At 45.8% G+C, this 22,837-nt stretch overlaps 1 protein-coding gene and 1 long non-coding RNA gene across 7 annotated transcripts in view; one reads left to right on the top strand and one right to left on the bottom strand.

The window, feature by feature from the left end:
- The window catches only part of LOC119950785, a 108,465-nt gene extending 105,247 nt beyond the window's left edge, over positions 1–3,218 (bottom strand). The window contains exon 1 of the long non-coding RNA XR_005457414.1: positions 3,132–3,218. This is a non-coding gene — a long non-coding RNA (uncharacterized LOC119950785). The remainder of the gene's footprint in view (positions 1–3,131) is intronic.
- A 356-nt stretch (positions 3,219–3,574) lies between these two features.
- LOC119950783 (matrix remodeling-associated protein 8-like) overlaps positions 3,575–22,837 on the top strand; it is a 120,542-nt gene continuing 101,279 nt past the window's right edge. Inside the window, exons 1-3 of one of the 6 annotated variants that reach the window (XM_038773563.1) lie at positions 3,575–3,773; positions 4,678–4,752; positions 9,092–9,247. Coding sequence is in view for 2 of the 6 variants with exons in the window: in XM_038773561.1 (XP_038629489.1) it covers positions 4,743–4,752 (10 nt within the window). In the remaining 4 variants the exon portion in view is untranslated. The other 5 variants (XM_038773564.1, XM_038773561.1, XM_038773565.1 and 2 more) reach the window with 5 other exon arrangements.

Genomic DNA, 22,837 nt, shown 5'->3' on the forward strand with positions numbered 1-22,837 from the left:
TCACAGCTCCAGGGTCCCAGGTTCGATTCCCGGCTGGGTCACTGTCTGTGCGGAGTCTGCACGTCCTCCCCGTGTGTGCGTGGGTTTCCTCCGGGTGCTCCGGTTTCCTCCCACAGTCCAAAGATGTGCGGGTTAGGTGGATTGGCCATGCTAAATTGCCCGTAGTGCCCTAAAAAGTAAGGTTAAGGGGGGGGTTGTTGGGTTACGGGTATAGGGTGGATACGTGGGTTTGAATAGGGTGATCATTGCTCGGCACAACATCGAGGCTCAAAGGGCCTGTTCTGTGCTGTACTGTTCTATGTTCTAAAACTAATTGGGGAATCCATCAGGAGCTCTACCCGTCTGCGGCAATGCAAAGCATTTCCTAATTTCCTCAGCGCCCAAAGGGGATTCCAACTCTTTCCGCCTCTCCCTCTCTACCACTGGGATGGATAATCTTTCTATAAACGTTGTCATGGCTGAACTCCCTGCCATAGAGATCCCAATGAAATGTAATTTCTCCTTTAACTTGTCTCACTTGCTGTAAATAAAAGATGTGGCTAGTACCCGCATTGGCCCCAGTTATGCATATCTTTTTGTGGGCTATGTGGAAAACCCTTTGTTCAAGTCCTACTCAGGTCCACTCCCACAATTCCGTTACATCGATGACTGCATCAGTGACACTTCATGCTCTTGCCTGGACCTGGAAAAATGGATCAATTTTGCTTCCAATTTCCACCCCTGTTTCAAATGGTCCATTTGTGACATATCCCCTCCCTACCTTGAACTCTCTATCTCCATTCCCAATGATAGACTGACCACCAATATTCATTACAAACCCACCACCTCCCACAGCTTCCTCAACTTCAGTTCCCTGTAAGGACTCCATCCCATTCTCCCAGTATCTCTGACTCCGTCCCATCTGTTATGATGTCACTTTTGAAAATGGTGCTTCGGACATGTCTGCTTTTTTCCTTAACTGAGGTTTCTGCCCACCTATGATTGACAGGGCACTTGACTGGGTTTGACCCATTTCCTGCAGTTCTGCCTTCACCCTTCCAACCCAGAACCATAATAGGGACCCCTTGTCCTCACTTTCCACCGCCTTAGGCTCTGTAGTCGAAGGATCATCCTCCACCATTTCCGACAACTTCAGCATGACGCTACCACGAAGCACATCTCCTTCTCACTCCTCCCGTCAGAATTCTGCAGGGACCATTCCCTCCATGACACCTTGGTTCACTCCTTCATCATGCCCAAGTCCCTATTTCCCTCCCACAGTACCTTCCCTTGCAATCACAGAAGGAGCAACACCTGCCCCATTACCTGCACGGTAGCACAAGTGGATAGCACTGTGGCTTCACAGCGCCAGGGTCCCAGTTTCGATTCCCTGCTGGGTCACTGTCTGCGCGTTCTCCCCGTGTCTGCGTGGGTTTCCTCCAGGTGCTCCGGTTTCCTCCCACAGGCCAAAGACGTGCAGGTTAGGTGGACTGGCCATGATAAATTGCTCATAGTGACCAAAAAAGATTGGGAGGGGTTATTGGGTTGTAGGGATAGGGTGGAAGTGAGGGCTTAAGTGGGTCAGTGCGGACTCGATTAGCCGAATGGCCTCCTTCTGCACGTATGTTATGTTCTATGTATCTCCTCCCTCCTCACTATTCATGGCCCCAAACACTCCTGTCAGGTTAAGCAGCATTTATCTGCGCTTCCTTCAATTTGGTCTATTATATTCACTGCTCCCAATGTGATCTCCTCTACAATGGGGATACCAAACGCAGATTGGGTGACCGTTTTTTGGAACACCTTTGCTCAGTCCGCAAGCATGACCCCAATATTTTGGTTGTTTGCCATTTTAACTCAACACCTTGCTCTCATGTCCATCCTTGGTCTACTGTAATGTTCCAGTGAAACCCGGTGCAAGGTGGAGCAGCAACATCTCAGCTGGTTGGACACGTTGCAGCCCTTGGGACTCAATGTTAAGTTTGGCAGCTTTAGATTGTGACTTTTCTCCTCCATCTTAACCCCCTTTGTAAAATATCCCATACATATGTTGCCTCAATGCAAACTCTGCTGTCCCTCCCATGCCGGGTTGTCTGTCTTTTGTTCTTAAAGTTGCTACTTTTTGTTGCAATCTCTCACAGCTACATTTTAATATCTAACACATTCTCCCTCCTTTCAGTTCTGATGAAAAAACAGGACATGAAACATTAGCTCTGCTTTCTTTCCTTACAGATGGGCGGCACGGTAGCACAGTGGTTAGCACTGTTGCTTCACAGCACAGGGTGCCAGGTTCAATTCCCGGTTTGGGTCACTGTCTGTGCGGAGTCTTCACGTTCTTCCCGTGTCTGCGTGGGTTTCCTCCGGGTGCTCCGGTTTCCTCCCACAAGTCCCGAAACACGTGCTGTTAGGTGAATTGAACCTTCTGAATTCTCCCACCGTGTACACAAACAGGCGCCGGAATGTGGCGACTAGGGACTGATGACCATCAATTCAATCGAGACAGTTTGAAATGAAAAATGAAAATCACTTATTGTCACGAGTAGGCTTCAATGAAGTTACTGTGAAAAGCCCCTAGTCGCCACATTCCGGCACCTGTTCGGGGAGGCTGGTACAGGAATTGAACCCGTGCTGTTGGCCTGCCTTGGTTTGCTTTAAAAGCCAGCGATTTAGCCCAGTGTGCTAAACCAGCCCTGGTTTGTACCAAACAGTGGCTTTAATCAACTAGATGTGTCCCAACCTGTAGCTTCTCCTGCACTGAGAGCCTGTCTCAGATCGGCCGGTTATATACCTCCTTAGAGGGGCAGAGCCACAGGCGCAGCCAACAGCAGCATCAACACAACAGCAACAGTAAGTATATAGAATAGTGGATGTTGATTACAATAGTAATAATAGAACAGTGAGTATATACAATAGCCATACGTGGCTCACCACAGGGACTTTTCACAGTGACTTCATTGCAGTGTTAATGTAAGCCTACTTGTGACAATAAAGATTATTATTAAGATGCTGCCAGACCTATTGCCCCCCCCCCCCCCCCCCCAGCATCCTCTACTCTTGACAGATCCAGGAGTTGCACTGATAACATTTAGCCATCAGTCTGCTTGTAAAGAGCTGGCCACCCCTCATCATCTAATTTCCTGTCATGTCCTCACCCATTAATCGACTGTCCTCTTCACCAGAACTTGTTTCGAGATTGCAATCATTGCCCATACTGAGGCACGCTGATTTCCATCTTATAGTCTCATGGTCGATGGTCCCTGGATTTAGTTTCTTACTGTAATTGATACCTGGATTTGGTGTCAGATGGACCCAGATATTGGCTTCAGAGAGAAAACTCGCTGTCACCAACTGTGTCCCCATCACTTTCTCAGCCTTCCTGTTGTGTCCCTTTAATTGCGGGCGAAGCCATGGAAATCATGTCATTATCAGACATGGCGATCCCAGGGCTCTGGCGGTGGAGTGAGGGAAGGCGGTTGAAGGAAGGCGGCACGAGCGCACCTCAAATTCCAACCGCCGCAGCGCGAGGGGCCGGAGAGCGGGAAGAAGGCGAGGCTGTGATTGGAGGACGGAGGGGCTGGGCAGTTAAAAGCAGAGGGCTGAGGCGCGAGCGGAGCTGGCGACTCGAGGCGCCAGGTGCTCTCGGCGGACGGGTGCAGGCCGGCTCAGCAGTTCGGCTGCAGGCCCCCCTCGGAGGACCCATGGCGTCTGCTTCACATCACTTGTCTTCGGCGAGTCTTCTGGCTTGAAGACTACAACGAGCAGCGCTGCTGCACATTGGTCTGCCTCGCATTCAGGTGGCCGACCCTCATTAATGCGGGTACAAGTGATATGGGGGGTCGAGGCCTAAAGCGGAGGCTGTTGTGGAAGCCACTCAGTGTAGGCCGACAGGAAAGGAGTTATTAGTGTGAAACTGTCACTTGCTCTACTGCTGGGAGCTTCTTACTACTTCAGTTTCCAGTTGAGTTTATGGGTCTGAATGAAATAAATTAATGAGGAGTGGAGCACCAGTTCAGTCTGGGAGCAATTATCTGCTATTAAAGGAACGCAAAATGATTACATTACGCTTTTAAGTATAATAGAGACTATTGTTTGTTTTAACTTCTGAAAACCTTTCAATAAAAAAGGGGTTAGAAAAGACTTGCTGCCATAAAACAGACCCTGATAGAAAGGGCATAACGGGTCTGAGTTTTGGGAGTGAGGGGTACATCAGAAACATGATCCCAGATACAGGAGGGGTAGATTTTGATTTGGTGTGATAGCCTAAATCTATCTGGTGGTAGCCCATTTTACATTTCTTCTGACACATGAAATTAGAATTGACAGGGATGTGAAACGTGCCACCTCAAGATTTATTTTAGAACATAAAATATATAATCTGAAAGACAGAAACTCTTGTACTGAATGTCCTCAGTATTGTAATGAAAGTATCAACCTGCAAAATGTACTGAAGTGGGGCTTGAACCTACAAACTTCTGACAAAGTCATGTGTGCCACTTTCTGAGGCACAGCGGACTCCTAAATAATCCACATATGGTTTGTGACTTAATTTAGGAAGCTATACTCACTGAACTGCTATATGCATGTGGATGGATCAACTAGAACTCTCACAAATTAATTATTGGCTACCTGAACATGGCAATAACTTGTAATACAGGAAAATTTAAATCTCCTATGTGATGGTGGTATGTTCTACAACAGGGATGTTTCATGGAGCTACCAGTGGACAAGGATTGTCGGGATGATAAAGGGAGGACACTGATGACATGGAGGCTGGTAAGGAAGCAGGAGCAGATCTTTGACAGAAACACATTGGAGTAACACTTCAGTTGAATAATTCCTCCTTCCCTTAATTAGTTGTTGTGTCCACAAAGTAGCCATCAAAGCGGAAGTTCAACTGTAAAGTAAGTCCTCACTTAACGTTTTGGTTGAGTAGCTGGGCCATCATGATCTTTAGTGACAAAACTTTAACTGAGTCATGGATTCTAATAGCAATCAATGTTAAAGATGGAGTTATGTTCCTTCGGACATTTACCCAGAAAAAACAGTCTACAAGTTGAAATATACTGTACATGTGCAACACTTGTGGAGTAACTTGCAAAGTAAAATAAGTCACTAAATATAAAAAAAGTACTATATAAATTCAAATTAAGCAAACACTAAATCACCCAAACCAGCCCTAAGTAGCACAGCTTCTGTGTCTCATCCATAGCAATCCTGAAACTCAGCTCAACTTTTTGCTTGTTTTCTTCTCCTAATGTCTCTCTCTTTCTTTCTCCTTTTCCACTGTGTGTGCGTGCCTTTCTCTTCCCACTCTGTGAATCTCTCTCGACGATGATTCTGGTGGCAGCTCCCCCAGGCTGAAGCGCAGGGCAGTGGGCAAGAATGTAGAAGCTGTAAAAACAAAAATAGTGACGCTAGTTGTAAAAACAGGCCCTAAAGAATAAACTATGTTAAAGCAAAACAACATCAAGCGGGATGTCTTAAAGCAAGGACTTTGTACTGTTACCCATCAATAGACTCATGGCTGTGCCTACAGGTCCTTTTTCTATCATCCTGGCTGCCAGCCTCAGCAGCAGTTTCTGATGGGGGATTCTTTTTCTTTAGTTCTTTCCAGAATCTTTCTAAATTGCTGTTACTCTCCTTAAAAAGCTCCTTTAATTGTCCAAATTCCTTTATTGAGATTAATGCAATTTTAATTCCTCACATTATAGAATCAGTGGAGTTTGCACCTGGAAACATGAATCATCGTGCAAATAAATTTAGACACAGCATTTTCTGCTATTAGCATTGAGTGTTCACTAAGTCTTGAGACTAAGTAAAGTAGAAGTGAGAAAATCCAGAATAACAGGGCTGAAACATCAGGGCTCCAGAAACTGGTCTGACTCTACATTGAATCAGGTGATTTAAAAAAAACAGAAGTGAAGCCTCTTGCACGCATTAATGAGAAATTGACATCTGTATTAACATCTTGGAAACTGGGCTGCCCAAAGGGCAGTAGATCCACAATCATCAGAATGTAATACAGAGGGCATGGTACATTGCAGTGTATTAGACATAGGGTGTGGTCTATCAGATGTACGTGGAGGTTGGGTAGATATGTGATTAGAGTAGTGATGTGATAAATCAGTGTATTAGAGAGAAAGTGGTACATCAGTGCATCCAACAACTTGTGATGTATCAGTGTACTTCAGTTATGGTATATCAGAGGATAAACAGATATATCAGAGCATATTACAGAGAGATAACATTCCATTCAAGTGGGTTGAAGAGGAGGATGTGATATTTCAGAATGCATTATTAGTGCAATACAAAGTCCTCCCACAATAACTTGAAGTTCTAAAGTGCTATGTAAATATAGCAACACTTTTGCCAGCCTGACTCCATCATGTTCAGTTTGTTGGACTCGTTGTTTGTGTCATATTTTCAGCCTCTTCAAACATACCGGCACATTCCAAGGAGCTTATTTCATTCCAGTGCATTGTCAATCCTACTGATTCTTAACATTCTGCAGCATTCTCCTATGTGAGATAGAAACAAACAGCTTCATTATGAGCCTCAGATTTCGTTCTTCACACAGTTTCAAATTAGAGTTAATCAATTCACTTTAAAAAAAAAATAAACTTAGAGTATCCAATTATTTTTTCCAATTAAGGGGCAATTTAGCATAGCCAATCCACCTACCCTGCACATCTTTGGGTTGTGGGGATGAGACTCATGCAGACACAGAGACAATATGCAAACTCCACACGGATAGTGAACCGGACTGGGATTGAACTTGGGTCCTCAGCGCCATGAAGCAGCTGTGCTAAACACTGCGCCGCCGTGCTGCCCAGAGTTAATTGATTCACATAGGACCCGTTAATGAAAGGAATGGGGGGCGAGATTCTGCTGGAGAGTCGCCGCGACTGGCTCGAATCGCGCCACGACGCCGGGATTGGCACCATTGGTGCCGGCCATGCTGGCACCAGAATTGCTGATCCTGAGGTTATGTTGGCGCCGTCGGGAAACGCGACGGTGTTTACGACGGCGTCAACACTTAGCCTCAGGATCAGAGCATCCCACCCGTAATAATTGACCTCCCAACCTTTGGACAGAAAATGAGGAGGTCTATTTAGGAGTTAGAGCAGTGTGAGACCAGCCAGCAAATCACTATACTTTGACTGTGAGATTTGCTCCGTTTATAATTTATTTTTGCCCTGAACAGTCAATTCACTGAAACAAAGACAGGTAGAAATAGGGCTAGGAAAAATATGAACCATCTCATTGGCTCAAATTTGCCCCCTTCTACATTTGACCACAAACCAAGGGATGGATCTGCAGAAATGGGGCTATACCCACGCCGGAGTATAAACGCTGGCGTTCTACTCCAAACCTTCCTTAGAAAAATATATAGCTATTCACCTACCTGCAGGGGTCTGGCAGGGCCCTGGAGTGCTTCTCGCAGCTTTGGCTGCGGATACGGGCCCCCGCACTTCTGGTTCCGAGTTCGCGCATGTGCATGGCTGAGGCCTTCAGCGACTGAGCTGAAGGTGATGGCGGACTCAGCCGGCGGACCTGGACCAATAAACAAGGTCCCAACAATCTGTCCTGCGCCACTCCATCAAACCCGCCTAATTGCCGCCCGGCCGCCCATAAGACATCCCCCCACCAAGGCGACCATGGATTGAGTCTGCAGCTGCCGCGTGAGAGTCCCTTCTGGCCAGACGTGGTTTGAACCACGCCGTCGGGAATTCGGCCGGTTGGGAATCGCAGGAGCGGCACCGGGCACGATTCTTGCGTAAAAGTGGATTCTTCGTCCCCACTCCAAACATGTTTTCGGCGCGGGGCTGCGGAAAATCCAGCCCCACATGTTCTCTAGGGATCCGCTCTTTCGCCACTGCCCACCCATCACCACTGTTCTCATGACCTTGTGAGTATCCTCCTTGGCAAATTGTCCCAGAGTTGGTCACTCTACAATTAGGCTCCCAAAATAAACATCTGACAGTGGGGTTGGGCTTCCCTTGAATATCCAGTTCTGAAAACAGAACATATAAAGCAGACTCAGGCAGGCCAGCAGCACGGGTTCAATTCCCATACCAGCCTCCCCGAACACGCGCCAGAATGTGGCGACTGGAGGCTTTTCACAGTAACTTCATTTGAAGCCTACTTGTGATAATAAGCGATTTTCATTTCATTTCAGTTCATATACTTCTCAAGATGAGTCGAGTTTTCTCTTTGACTGCCAGTCTCCTTCCAATGATTGGTTCCCTTAGCTGCAGATCTCCTCCATGATCGGTCAGGTTCCCTCCTTGTTTGCCGTAGCAAAGTTATCTTCACAGCTTATTTATCTTTCTCCTTTCAATGGTGGACTGAATGATACACTGCCAAAGCCTCACTGGCCTATTGATGATGGCCTTAGATCATGATGTCATGTGAGAGTCCCTTTAAGAAATGGGTTATTATAAATGGGTATGTATATGAATATCTGTAGCGAGAGTACCTTTAAGAAATGGGTGTTTATTACTGCAGTGATGTCAGAGAGTGGGTGGAGCTGGGCTGTCTGTCAGCTTTTTACTTTCGTTTTAGGCTGTTTGCTGCAGGGTGCGTTTTAGTTTTGTTTTCAGAGCTGGATAGCTGCAGTCACAGCCAGAAGGGGTATTAGTCTCTCTCTCTGTAATCTAAAAACTGTAAATCAATCCTTTGGTGATTTAAAACTAATAACTGCTCTCCGTAGTAACTTTAACCTGATGTGCTTCTGTTAAAAGTTTTGTTTTAAGTCTTATGGATATTAAAAGGAAAGTAAGAATTACTTTGTGTTGTATTCTTTGGGGGTTATATTTGTATTGATGGTTGCTAAGTTGTTCACTGTATGTTTTAAAAAGGTTAACTTGAGTTCATAGAATTAACATTGTTTTCGTTTAAAAAATACTTTTTCCATTTCTGCTGTGCCACACCTGTAGAGTGGGCCGTGTGCTCCCCATACCACAATCTATTAAAAGTTGTGGATCAGGTGAACTCCATGATACACTTTGGGGTTCTCTAAACCCTGGCCCATAAAAATGATAATATGTGTAATTTTTTGTTAAAACTTAAAAATTAAAATCAGAATGATCAATCTTAAACTTTCTTTCAGTAGACTTCTGGTGACTGTGACGTGCTGAGCAGACGCACATCAAGTGGCATTCCTCCAGAAAATAGCCAACGGCAGCTCCACTTGATCCTTGTTGCCAGTGCAGAATCTGCACACAGAGTGATCACATAAAACGAAGAGTAGGATGCCAAATAAAAGGTTTATTGATATGTACTTTAACTATTCTACTCCCTGAAGGATCTCCCGCCCTGACCCACTCTCAGACAGGAGCTTTTATTCTCTGTGGGCCCCCCTCATTAAAGGGGAAGACCTGCCTCGTTACTGGGGAAGTTCGTACTCTGTGGAGGTCATGGGGAATCGGATGGTCCATACCCCATGACCTCCATGGGGTTGTAAACGGCCTGTATGGTGTCTCAGAGGCGGAAGGAGATTAGGAAGGTGAACGGTCATATTGGTTTATAATTTTGCAACACTGTTTTGGCATGCTTCAGTGGGCAACGTGACCCGATAGAGTAGCTGAATAACAAGTTGGAATTCAAAAGGAGCCAGGCTGATAGTTAGATACAAACATATGAACAGTGCTGGAAGGAAAATCCTTTGGTCCCACGAGCCTATCACACAATTGTGATATCTTGTGTACTGTCCCTCTATCCAAAACCATATGATCTCCTGGAAAAGCCAATTTGATGGGAAAAATCTTTCAATTCCCCAGGGTAACCAACCATCTCATATTTTATGTGATTGTCTCATGTTTGAGGTCACTGTCCCATGTCGAATGCTGCCCAAATATTGTTTTACTGTAATTAGGTCCTTTAAATGTCATACACAAGGAGTGCCCACTCTCCTCTTGTTGCTGCGATCTCTCAACCCTGACCACCCGCACTCATAAGTTTCCCCCCACCATCACCACTCTAACAGACTCCTATGTCAGAATGTTCCTTAATTTACTTTGTGTGAGTTGTTCACACAGATCCCAGCCCCACCATGTCCCCCATTCCCTATTCCAGGAGTGAAAACTAATCCAGGAGCTCACTCTGGCCTTGATAACTTTGCATAGTACTTACCTTTTCTAAGGTGATCAATCTCTGTTACAGCACTAACAGTTCCAGCTCTCACTTAAAAGGTGTGTGAAGACTAATGCAAAATATTTTAATATTTCTGCCATACCCATGAGTAAGACTTTTTTTCAATGCCTTTCAGGGACACAAGGGACATTCCTTTCCCCTGATTTATGAATTAGAAGATGTGATGAGCAATAAGAGGATACTTTTCCAGATTGTCTGAATGTCAGTATCATCTGAATTACTATAGCCAGCAAAGTCTCACAGTAATATAAGTGTTCCACCTTGATGCTGAGAGTTTTCCTTCAGCTTCTTCATATCCCACTGCCTCTCGTTGTGACCATACAAGATTTGCTAACTGGAGTTCACAGAAGCAGCCACACAGGAAGTGTAAGGAACAAAAGATTTATTTACAGAAGAACAAAGATTCTATCTGCACTGGTCCAGAAGGAACCACCCGCGACCCAGCCCACACCCGGGCTGGGGTTTTTATATTCAGCTTTGCTCTCCTGCTGATGATGGAGCTCCGCCCCCTTAGCGGGGAAACTCGTATTCCACAAGACTCAACGAGCCCGGCCTGTGGGTCTCGTGTAGGTTGCAACCTGCCTCCTCATGTTGATTGAGAAGCTTGATGTTGGCTCCCTCTCCACTCTGAGGTGTGGTGAGTGGGGCCTTTTACTCTAGTTCTGCATATGCTTATTCTTTACAAAAAGTAATTTACGGAATAATCTAATTTGTAATTTCTCCCTGTCTCATTAACTCCCTATGTGTGTCATCTCTCTATGCATCTTTACTGCTTCTCTTACTTCTGACCAATTCCTGCAGCAGTTATTTACCTGCTGCAGCTTGTGTTATTTTGCTCCCTCCCAGCAATGGTCCTCTCACCACTTTCAGTCACTGATTCTTCTCTCAAATTTCCTACCTTAAGTTGCATTCTGAAAAGAGATATAACTGCCTGGTGTGGTAACCGTTACAGGATTTTGTTTGTAGTTTTGAAAATCTAGAAGATGTTGTGGAAGTTTGAAGAAAATTAGCTCTGAAGGCAGAGAAATAAAGATGTTTGGAATTGGCTAAAGTAAGTGATAATGTATATAGCCATTGTTTTAGTTAAGCACTTCTAGTTGACTTTATTATTGTTCAATAAATATTTATTTTTAAATCATCACAAAACCTTTGGAACATCACTCTTTGGCTCTCAAATGTTTCTTCATATATCAAACTGCAAAATACAGCTTGAGGGTGGATGTTTCTTGTTTTCCCTCTGGGATTTGGAATAACCCAGCATTTACCATCAGCCATGTTCTTAACATTATCGAGTGAACAAAAAGTCTCAGATAAACACTGGTGCGTCATGCAGCACATCTTGACTGTCATCATGTGCAACATAGAACAGTACAGCACAGAACAGGCCCTTCGGCCCTCAATGTTGTGCCGAGCCATGATCACCCTACTCAAACCCACGTATCCACCCTATACCCGTAACCCAACAACCCCCCCTTAACCCTACTTTTATTAGGACACTACGGGCAATTTAGCATGGCCAATCCACCTAACCTGCACATCTTTGGACTGTGGGAGGAAACCGGAGCACCCGGAGGAAACCCACGCACACAGGGGGAGGACATGCAGACTCCACACAGACAGTGACCCAGCCGGGAATCGAACCTGGGACCCTGGAGCTGTGAAGCATTTATGCTAACCACCATGCTACCCTGCTGCCCCTAAATGGCTTAACATGGCAAACCTAAAATGAAGCCATTGAAAATATAGTTGAGGCTATATGATGTCCCGATACCCATACCAAGAGGAAAAATTAGTCTGAGACATAATGCAGTGTCAAGAAGGAAGATTTGAAGTTCCAGATCAAAGATGGTATGCAACCTCCATTCATCTCAGCTGAAGCAAGCCTAGAGCTTGGACCAATAACCCTGGTTGTGCCAATAAATTCACGTTGTGTCACAGCACAAAACCATTTACTGCTGAACAGATCCTGGAGGACTACAAAGATATGTTAACAGGATTGGGATGTCTACCAGGATAATATCATCTTGAAGTAGATGAGAGTGTAAGACCAATTCAGCATTTGCTGAGAAGAGTTCCAGCTGCCCTAAAGTCAAACCTAAAACCTGACATACAAGATCTGGAAAAGGGTGTAATCAAAAAGTGGCAACTCCTGATTAGCAACATGGAATAGTGGAACAACCTGGAAAGCTGAGAGGATGCTTAGACCCAAAAGATCCAAATAAAACACTGAAGAAATCACACTACTCCATGCTAACCATTGAAGGAATTTTGCCATGGCAAAGATCTTTACTACTGGTTCTTGACAAATTAAACTGGATGAAAGCAGCATATATTATCTGTTTGGAGATACAGATGTTGGGAGATACAGAGGGTTTCACAAGCTGTTCTACATTTCCATAACTCCATAAAAGAGTCAATACTGTCAACACGAGAAGGTATGTCAGTGATCTGTCCAGAGTGGAAGCCATAGTGGATGATCGACTGATCTATGGATATGAAGACGCAATGGAAGAAGCCATAGTGATCAGAAATTTATACGAATGATAGAGTGAGCTCGCCATACAAACCTGAAGCTGAACAAGAAAAAAATTGCAACTGAAGATTCCCAAAGTCAAGCCATAAATCATGTACTGACTGCAAAAGGTCTTTGCCCGGATCCTGACAATGTGAGAGCTGTAACAACAATGTAATAACCATAAGATGTGAAAGCAATGTAGCGATTTATTGGATTTGTGATTGATTTAGGAAAATCTTTGCCCAATTTGTCATTGAGGTATGAACGATTATACAAGCCCATAGCCAAAGAGGTAGTGGTATTGGGGAGCAGAACACAAAACAATGTTCACTAAAATCAAACAATTAGGGAATGACAATGTCAGTCCTCAAGCACTATGACATCAGTGATGAAACCACCTTGCAGTATGATGCTAAATACGATCCCAATCCAGACCTAACAGTGGCTAGGACACTAGACCAAAAGCTCAATATTTTATTATAATAATAATAATCTTTATTGTCACAAGTAGGCTTACATTAACACTGCAATGAAGTTACTGTGAAAAGCCCCTTGTTGCCACATTCCGGCCCCTGTTCGGGTACACAGAGGGAGAAATCAGAATGTCCAAATTACCTAACAGCTCGTCTTTTGGGACTTGTGGGATGAAATCGGCGCACCCAGAGGAAACCCACGCAAGCACAGGGAGAACGTGCAGACTCTGCCAAGACAGTGACCCAAGCCGGGAATCGAACCTGGGACCCTGGTACTGTGAAGCAACCATGCTAACCACTGTGCTATTTTAGTTTATTCTGTAAGATTAGCGGAAAGAATACTTCGCCCCTGGAGTGATTGCACGAAAAAAATAGGGATTTGGTATTTTTTTAACTAAAACCTTATTACAACTGAAACTCTTCAACAACACACCCAAAAATACACGCACGAACAGACTCAAAAGCAGCTTCTTCCCCGCTGTTACCAGACACCTAAATGACCCTCCTATGGACTGACTTCATTAACACTACATCCCTGTATGCTTCATCCGATGCCGGTGCTTATGTAGTTACATTGTATACCTTGTGTTGCCCTATTATGTATTTTCTTTTATTCCCTTTTCTTTCCATGTACTTAATAATCTGAGCTGCTCACAGAAAAATACTTTTCACTGTACCTCAGTACACGTGACAATAAACAAATCCAATCCAATAATTTATAATTACCCTGAAACAGTACTACTAAATATAATAATCTTAATTACTATCTCCAGGTGAGGTGCAGACTCAATGGGTCGAATGGCCTCCTTCTGCACTGTAGGGATTCTGTGATAAATTGCAAATATTTATAGACCAATTTATCAAAAAGTACTGCATTCTGTATGGCCAAATTCCTCTCCAACTCGATTTTCAAATTTGCTGATGACACCACCGTAGTGGGTCGGATTTCAAACAATATAAGACCGAGTACAGGAATGAGACAGAGAGACAGGTGAACTGGTGCGACGACAATAATCTCTCCCTCAATGTCAACAAAACGAAGGAGATTGCCATTGACTTCAGAAAGCATAGTGGAGAACATGCCCCTGTCTACATCAATGGGAACGAAGTAGAAAGGGTCGAGAGCTTCAAGTTTTTAGGTGTACAGATCACGAACAGCCAGTCCTGGTCCCCCCCATGCCGACACTATAGTTAAGAAAGTCCACCAACGACTCTACATGCTCAGAAGACCAAGGAAATTTGGCATGTCCGCTCCGACCCTCACCAACGTCTACAGATGCATCATAGAAAGCATTTTTTCTGGTTGTATCACAGCTTGGTATGGAGCCTGCTCTGCCCAAGACTGTAGGAAACTACAAAAACTCGTGAATGTAACCCGGTCCATCACGCAAACCAGCCTCCCATCCATTGACTCTATCTATAATTCCTGCTGCCTCAGAAAGGCAGCCAGCATAATTAAGGACTTCACGCACCCAGGGCATACTCTCTTCCACCTTCTTCCGTCAGGAAAAAATATACCAAAGTTTGAGGTCACGTACCAGCCGACTCAAGAACAGCTTCTTCCCTACTGCCATCAGACTTTTAAATGGACTTACCTCGTATTAAGTTGATCTTTACTCTACACCTTGCTATAACGGTAACATTATATTCTGCAGTCTCTCCTTCCTTCCCTTATGTACGGTGTGCATTGTTTGTACAGCATGCAAGAAACAGTACTTTCCACTGTATACTAATACATGTGACAATAAATCAAATCATCCGTGACGTGCTAGTCAGCCAGTTTTTGGAACAATCCTGATGCATCAAGGACACTAGTATAAGTGGAATGATGCTATACTCTGATTGAGAAAGAGTGCCTAGCTTTTGATTTTGCTTGTGAGACTTTCCATCAAACACCTCCTTGGGAGAAAAGTAACTGGTGTTTGAGGAACAACCAACCACTTCATAGCATTTTTCTCAAACTGCTACTTTCTGCTCCAACGTGCTTGCAAAGAATGTTACTTTGTTTATAGACATCATTTGGACTTGGTTTACAAGCAGAAGAAACAGATGTACATTACAGACATGCTGTAGAGAACAGCATTTCCCATGAAGAAAATTGAGGATCCTGCAACTTAAAGTGAAATCTTCCAGATTCAATATGAAGCAGCAGCTCAACATGATCAGGAAGTCATCAACCATTGAGACATTGACTCTGACCGACACATGCCTTGCTCAAATCAAGTGAACTGACCAACTCTTCTAGTGCTGCAAGAAGTGATAATGAAAAGATGGCCCATGGCATCAAGGACAACCCTGTGGTCACAATGTTTTGGGCATGAATTGAATGCCCAAGATGAATTGGCAGCCCATTGTGTAATCTTGTGCAAAGGAAGTAGAGTCATCATCCCTAAGGAGATGAGAGGAGAGATGCTGAAGAGCGACCCTGTAAGTCATCCAGGAATGGAGTCAAGTCTGAGAAACGCAAGAGAATTGTTCTATTGGTCAAACGTAAGCTATGAAATCAAAACCACATTGGCCAGTGTAGTACTTGTAACAAGGACCAAGTTAACCAAAGCTAGAGAGCTGTTGAAAACCCAAAGGTCCACAGATCACCAATGACAAAAATGGAACAACAGTTACCACGGCAACAAGTGCTACAGTATTGATATTTTGCAGATAAGAAACGTTACCCAGACAAATAGCCAATGACAATGCGCATGCATACTATTAAGAGACCTGTATGATTTAAAGAATATTGTTGCGGACGCCTGGTCAGCTCTCAACAGTGGCTAAGAGTCTCGACCAGATGCCATAAACTTTTTTAGTTTTAAGACGGTATGAAAGATCGATTCATTCCAGAAATGACAATGTAAGAAATGGGGCTTGGTTATTTTATAAACAAATGTTATCAAAGGAAAACAATGGAAGAGATTTACCACTCACTGCCAGCCTGACGCTGTCAAGATGCCAAGCTGGCATTTTTCACGTGATGGGGATTGGACTCAGGGTGCACTGTGCTGGTGCGGGGGGGGGGGGGGGGGAGGGATGGACAATGCCCCACCCCCTTATAGGTGAGTTGCACCTGAAAAGCAGCGCAACGCAGCCGGTGGATGCTGGGAGACCCCTCTTCTTGGATCTACCCAGCTTGCTACGCCTTACGAGATCTAACACATCATTAAATGTCGTAATATGGGCGGGATCAATTTCTGGCAGATCACATATATGATTCCCAATATCTAACCAAGGCATGAGATCTAACTCGTCTTGGAAGACCCCCGGCGAGCACTGTTCTGAGGTCCTCCATAAATGGGAACCAGCTGAAACGGCACTCATGTGGGTCTCCCAGGGGATCGGAGGCCCCCAGGTGCTTGCCTGGATGCCAGGTTGGCACCATCAAGATGCCAAGCTGGCATTTTTCACGTGATGGGGATCGGACCCGGGGTGCCCTGTGCAGGTGTGGGGAGGGAGGGGGAGACAGCAATCCCCCTTATAGGTGAGTTGGAGCTTGGAGGGAGGGGTGTTTTGGGGTAGTGCCAGGGGGTCGAGAGATCGAGACGCCATTTAAAAATGGCGTCCTGATCTCTCCCTGCACGGAGGAGTTCCAGCAAGCAAAGCTACTCAGTGCAGAAAATAGGACTAAGTGCAGCCGTGGCCCTGAGTTCCCCGCTGAGGCCCCCAATCTACCCGAATGGCCATTTGGTAATGTGGTGTTTTGTGACGCTCCAAGTGCCGGGGAAATACCCGGCTACTTGTTAGCATTATGGGACTCTGTTCCCATTCGGGTAGATTGCTCCCAATATTTAAACTTTCACTTCAGCATTACACAAATAGATTATATGCAGTTTCTTAACCGTAACATACTAATTCCGATTAAACATCACTTTAAATAACCAGACACCTCTCATGCTGCTTAAACAGTCAGGCTAAGGCAACACTTGCAATTTTTCTTCTGTGAGGGACATTTGTTCAAAATCCTTTTTCACAACCTGCGTTGGTGGCAACATTTATGACCTCTCTGGTTGATTTCAACAGCTTTCTCCTTGTAACTGTTCAAGACAGCATTTCCTCTCTCTCTCTCTCTCTCTCTCTCTATGCTCCACCCAGTCGCTCAAACAGATTGCAACGTTTCGCAAAATCTCGTTTGACTTCGCGAGGCGTTTCAAGATCGCAAATATCGACAGAGGCCTCTCGCGAGATTTAACAGCCTCGTCACATCACTGAGTCGGGCGCAATGATGCCATTCGACCACACCCTTTTTTAACTTGACTTCTGAAACCATGGGTGCAATCGAACGGCCTCTTCCCGCCCGACTCTGGTGAAGTGACGAGGCCGTTAAATCTCACAATTTGTGTGATCCACACAAACGTGGACCAGGCGTAATGGCACCTGGCGGAGGGGTTCTTCCTCGGTCATCAGAGGCCCCTGGATGGTGGGGCTCTGGATAGAGTGGTGCCCTGGGACTGCCAGCTTGGTACCTTGGCACTGCCAGGGGCACAGCCAGCTGGCAGTGAGGTAATTGCAGCCTCACCAAGACCAGAAAAAAAAACAAAGTCCCGTTTGATAGTGGGGTCATTCTCAGTGCTGCATGCGCCGAGAAACACCCCACTATTTGTGCCCAAAACAGGACTCTGTTTTTCCCCCATTAAATAGTGCTTCATGTTTCATGTTCAAAGACAACAGTGCTTCTTAGTGTCATTCTTAGTGGGAAGATTTCATTGAACTAATTGTAAAATGTCTGTTCCAAAGAGAGGATCTCATGGCAGAGGTTACATACGACAGCACACCAGATAGGACATGTGGTACTGTTGTATTTCAAAACCTAAACAGTGAGTAGGTGAGGTTGATCAGTAGCAAAGAGAAGTGTTTGGTGGTTTCAATGGTATTTTCCTATTCCTCAGCAATAAGGAAAAAAATAAATTGATGCAACCAATCTACTCTTGGAAGATTTACAGAATAGCTGAATAAATCGTGTAAAGGTTTTTTTTTAGCCATTCTCCAAGTGATCTGTTATTTTACCCCAAAGTTATGGTTGGAGATTGGGACAGCCCTGCAGAAATTCCAAGCATTTACATTTCACAAGTACGTCGACAAAATTAAGCAGTTTTGCTTGAATTCAAAAATAGCAGACAATTTACTCAGCTTTCAGCATACGTGTCAGAGTTTACATTAAATATAAATATCACAGACACCATTAAATTCCACCAGATGTTTTATCTAATTTGCATTGCATATCACAGAGAGGGCAGGTACCTATAGAGAAGCACAAACATTTCAACAACTCCACCATCTGCTCATTGAAGTACAATCTGTTGGGACTTCCGGTGGCTCCTATGGAGTGAAAGGTCGCACGTTTGGCAGCTCATGCTCGTGGTGGTCTTTTTATGGCTTTTAAGCACGATTTCTACAGCAATGTTTCAAAATAAAGGTGTAAAAGCGAGAAGAGAAGGAGGTGACCCCTAATTTATGGAGCTGCATCTAGGGAAAGATCGAAAAAGGAGGAACCAAAAGTTGGTTGGTAGTGAGGACCAGAGTTCGAGGGAGGCAATGGCAGGATGCAAGGCCTGACCTCGCCAGCTCAGTGGTCGACGGACCACTGAGCTTCTTGACTGAGAAGTTCACTCAACATTGCAGGGAGTGTGCGGCGGACCTGGCCCGGGCGGTGGACTCGATCAGGGCTGTGGGCGACAGTGTGGAGGAGAGAGTGACGACCCAGGGACAGGCAATCCAGAAGCTGGAGGACCTGGTGGCGGAATAAAAGGAGCTATCCACCACGATGGCAGCGGAGATCGGGATGTTACAGGACCAACAGAAACGACTGCTAGAGAAAGCGGAGGACCTGGAGAACCGTTCTCGGAGGCAGAATATCCAGATCGTTGGTCTGGCACAGGGAGAGGAAGGAACGGATGCTGGTGCTTATGTGGGCAAGACGTTGGAGAAGCTGATGGGGGCGGGTTCGTTCCCCAAGTCGTTGGAGGTGGATCGGGCCCACATGCCGCTTATGCTTAAGCTCCAGGGGCGTGAGCCTCCGTGGTACGATTGCATCGGTTCCTAGACAATGAATGCATCATGAGGTGGGCCAGGCAGGTGAAATGGTGCATGTGGGACGGTGCTGAGATCCGGGTGTATCAGGACTTGGGAGCAGAACTCGCTAAGAGGAGGGCGAGTTTTAATAAAGTCACGGTGGCCCTGTATGAGAAGAAAATAAAGTTTGGACTGCTTTACCCGGCCCGTCTATGGGTGACCTATGAGAGTCGGGAGCTGTATTTTGGCTCGCCGGAGGATGTGGCGGACTTTATGAAGGACAATAATTTAATGGGAAAATAAGGATCTTGAACCTTGACTGTGGAGAACTGAGCTAGGAGTGATGTTTTGCTTTGTAGAAACCTTAGACTTTGAACGTTTAATTTCATTTGCGATGTTCAAAAAGATGTTTGAGATTCTGCATATATAATTCTTTCTTTTTTCCGGTCTGTTTCATTTGGTTCTGTTTGAAGGTGTTTGACTAGATAGAATTTTGTTAAGGGAGGAGGGGTGCGGCTTGTGCTCGAACCTTTGGAGGGACTTTTTTTTTGCTCTTTGCCATTGTTCTGGGAGCTTGTACTAAGAGTGGGGGGAGGGGAACCAGCAGGTGGTAGGATGCTGGGCGCCAGGAGCGGGAACTGCCAGGCTAGCTGGGAGGGCTAGTCCACGGAAGCAAAGTGGGGGGAATGAGCTGAAGATCAATGTAATGGGGGGGGGGTGTTCGGGGGGCGGGTAGATTGCTGACGAGGAGGGGACTTTTAAGGTGTTGGTGGAGGAGAGTGGACGATGATAACTGCCGGGGGGCGGGCCAGGTGGGGCATGGGCCAAGGGCTAGCCTAGGAAAGGTCATGGCTGATCGACAGGGGGGTAGAGTGTCAGGTTGGTCACATGAAACGTACATGGGCTGAATGGGCCGGTCAAAAGGGCCTGTGTGTTTGCACACTTGAGGCAGCTGAAGGCAGACATGGCCATGTTGCAAGAGACGCATTTGAAGCTGGGAGACCAAGTTAGATTGAAGAAGGGATGGGTCGGGCAGATGTTTCATTCAGGACTGGAGTTTAAAACAAAAGGGGTGGCAATTCTGGTTAACAAAAAGGTGGCATTCTAGGTGGGAAAGATAGAGGCAGACCCGGGGGTAGATTTATTATGGTTGGTGGGAAGCTGGAGGGAATGGCTGTGGTGTTGGTGCATATATACGCCTCAAACTGGGATGATGTCTTGTTTGTCAGGAGGGTGCTGGGGAAGATTCCGGACCTGGACTCGCACCGGCTGATTATGGGGGAGATTTTAACACGGTTCTAGATCCGAAACTAGACCGGTCGAGTTCCAGGTCGGAAAACGTATCAGCAATGGCGAAAGAGCTGCGGGGGTTTATGGAGCACATGTCCGGGGGGGGGGGGGGGGGGGGGGGGGGGGGGGGGGGGGAAGAGATCTGTGGAGATTTGGGAGGCCAAGGAGCAAGGAGTATTCATTCTACTCCCATGTGCACAAGGTATATTTCAGAATAGACTTTTTCGTACTGGACAAAACACTGTTAGATTGGGTGGCGTGCACTGAATATTCAGCAATCGTGGTGTCGGATCACGCTCCACACTGGATAGACCTGCAACTGAGCACAGGAAAGACCCAGCGTCTGAAATGTAGGTTAGATGTAGGGCTGCTAGTGGAGGTTGAGATCTGTGAGCGAGATAGGATTTTGAGGGAGGCCATCCGAGGCTACATAAAGAGCAACGACACAGGTGAGACTGCGGTAGGGTGGTTTGGGAAGCACTGAAGGCGGTTATCAGAGGGGAATTCATCTTGATTCGAGCCTATGGGGAGAAGACTGAATGGGCGGAGTTGGACAGGCTGGTAGGGGAAATTTTACAGGTGGACAGGAGATATGCGGAGTCTCTGGGTGAGGAGCTCCTGCAGGAGTGTCAGAGACTTCAAATGGAATTTGGTCTCCTGGCCACAGGTAAGGCAGAGGGGACAGCTGAGGAGAGTAAATGAGGTGGTGTACGAATATGGGGAGAAAGCTAGTAGGATGTTAGCACATCAGCTGAGGAAACAGGTAGTGGCGAGGGAAATTGGGAAGGTAAAGGATATGAGGAGGAAGGTGGTGGTGGACCCAGGGGCGGTAAATGATGTGTTTCGTGAATTCTATAGTCGACTTTATAAATCAGAACCCCCAGCCGGGGAGGAGGGTATGAAGCGATTTCTGGGGGGGCTAAAGTTCCTGAAGGTAGATGAGGATCTGGTGGAATGCTTGAAGGGCCCAATTGGGCTCGGGGAGGTGATAGACGGATTGGGGGGCGATGCAATCGGGTAAGGCCCCAGGACCTGATGGATTCCTGGTGGAGCTCTACAAAACGTTTTCTAGGTTATTGGGGCCACTCCTGGTTAAGGCTTTTAATGAGTCAAAGGAGTTGGGAGTGCTCACCCAACGTTATCACAAGGATTGATCGCGCTCATTTTGAAGCAGGATAAGGACCCAGAAAGCTATGGATCATACAGGCCGATCTCTCTTTTGAACGTAGACGCTAAAATGCTGGCAAAGATCTTGGCCATACGCATAGAGGACTGTGTTCCGGAGGTAATCGGGGAGGATCAGACAGAATTTGTGAAAGGTAGGCACCTGATGTCCAACATTAGACGGCTCTCAAATGTTAGAATGATGCCAGCAGAGGGGCGCGAGGTTGAAGTGGTAGTAGTCATGGATACAGAAAAGGCCTTTGACCGGGTGGATTAGAAGTACCTATGGGATATTCTAGGCAGGTTTGAGTTCGGGCAGGGATTTGTGGATTGGGTCCGGCTGCTATACCAGGCTCCGGTGACGAATGTAAGAACCAACCGGGTCCAGTCAGAATATTTTAGTCTCTGTAGAGGGCCAAGACAAGGATGTCCACTCTCCCCACTGCTATTTGCCCTGGCCATAGAGCCCTTGTCAATGGCCCTTAGGTCATTAAATGTCTGGAGGAGGATAGTGAGAGGGGGGGTGGAGTATAGGGTCTCGTTTGACGCGGACGATTTACTCCTTTATATCAAAGTACAATCTGTTTACTAAATTGGAAATCAGCCCACGCTTTATCACAGAAAGTTTAAACAAAAGAGCAGTCTGCTTCCACTGACGCCAATATGGCTGGTCTGGAAACATGGGTAAAGTCCCAAATGTTTACAGATAAACACCACCTTTGAAATAATACTTCACCCACAAAACATAGTTTGAATAGTCTTCAGTGTTGTTGGCAGAATGGTAAATTATAGTTCAGGACCCACTAATTATAAAATACCAATGCCTTCAACAAACAATTCACTGGGTTAGAAATTGACTTTTTGTGATGGTGTAAAATGGGTGATAGGGAGTCAGCAGCCTGTTAACGGAAATACCAATCTGGAGATCTGTAAACTAGATTACCGATTTGCTATCCCCTGTTTTACACTATTGCACAGAAACAACACTGCAGTGGCTAGAAGAGGCAGTGCAGTGAGCCGCCTGGCATTCCATCCTCTGAACCGGAGGACAGGTAATCATAGAACCCCAACAATGAAGAAGGAGGCCATTTGGCAAGTCTGCACCGACCCTCTGAAAGAGCACCCTACCTAGGCCCAATCGCCCACCCTATCCTCATAACCTCTTATGAGACCAGCAATTCACTAGAGACACGATAGGAAGTAAACTGTGGCTTTAATAGACTTACAACTGAGCCTGCCTGCGACCAGAAGAACTGAG

The sequence above is a fragment of the Scyliorhinus canicula genome, chromosome 16 (assembly GCF_902713615.1).
Source record: "Scyliorhinus canicula chromosome 16, sScyCan1.1, whole genome shotgun sequence".
NCBI classification, from domain to species: Eukaryota; Metazoa; Chordata; class Chondrichthyes; order Carcharhiniformes; family Scyliorhinidae; genus Scyliorhinus; species Scyliorhinus canicula.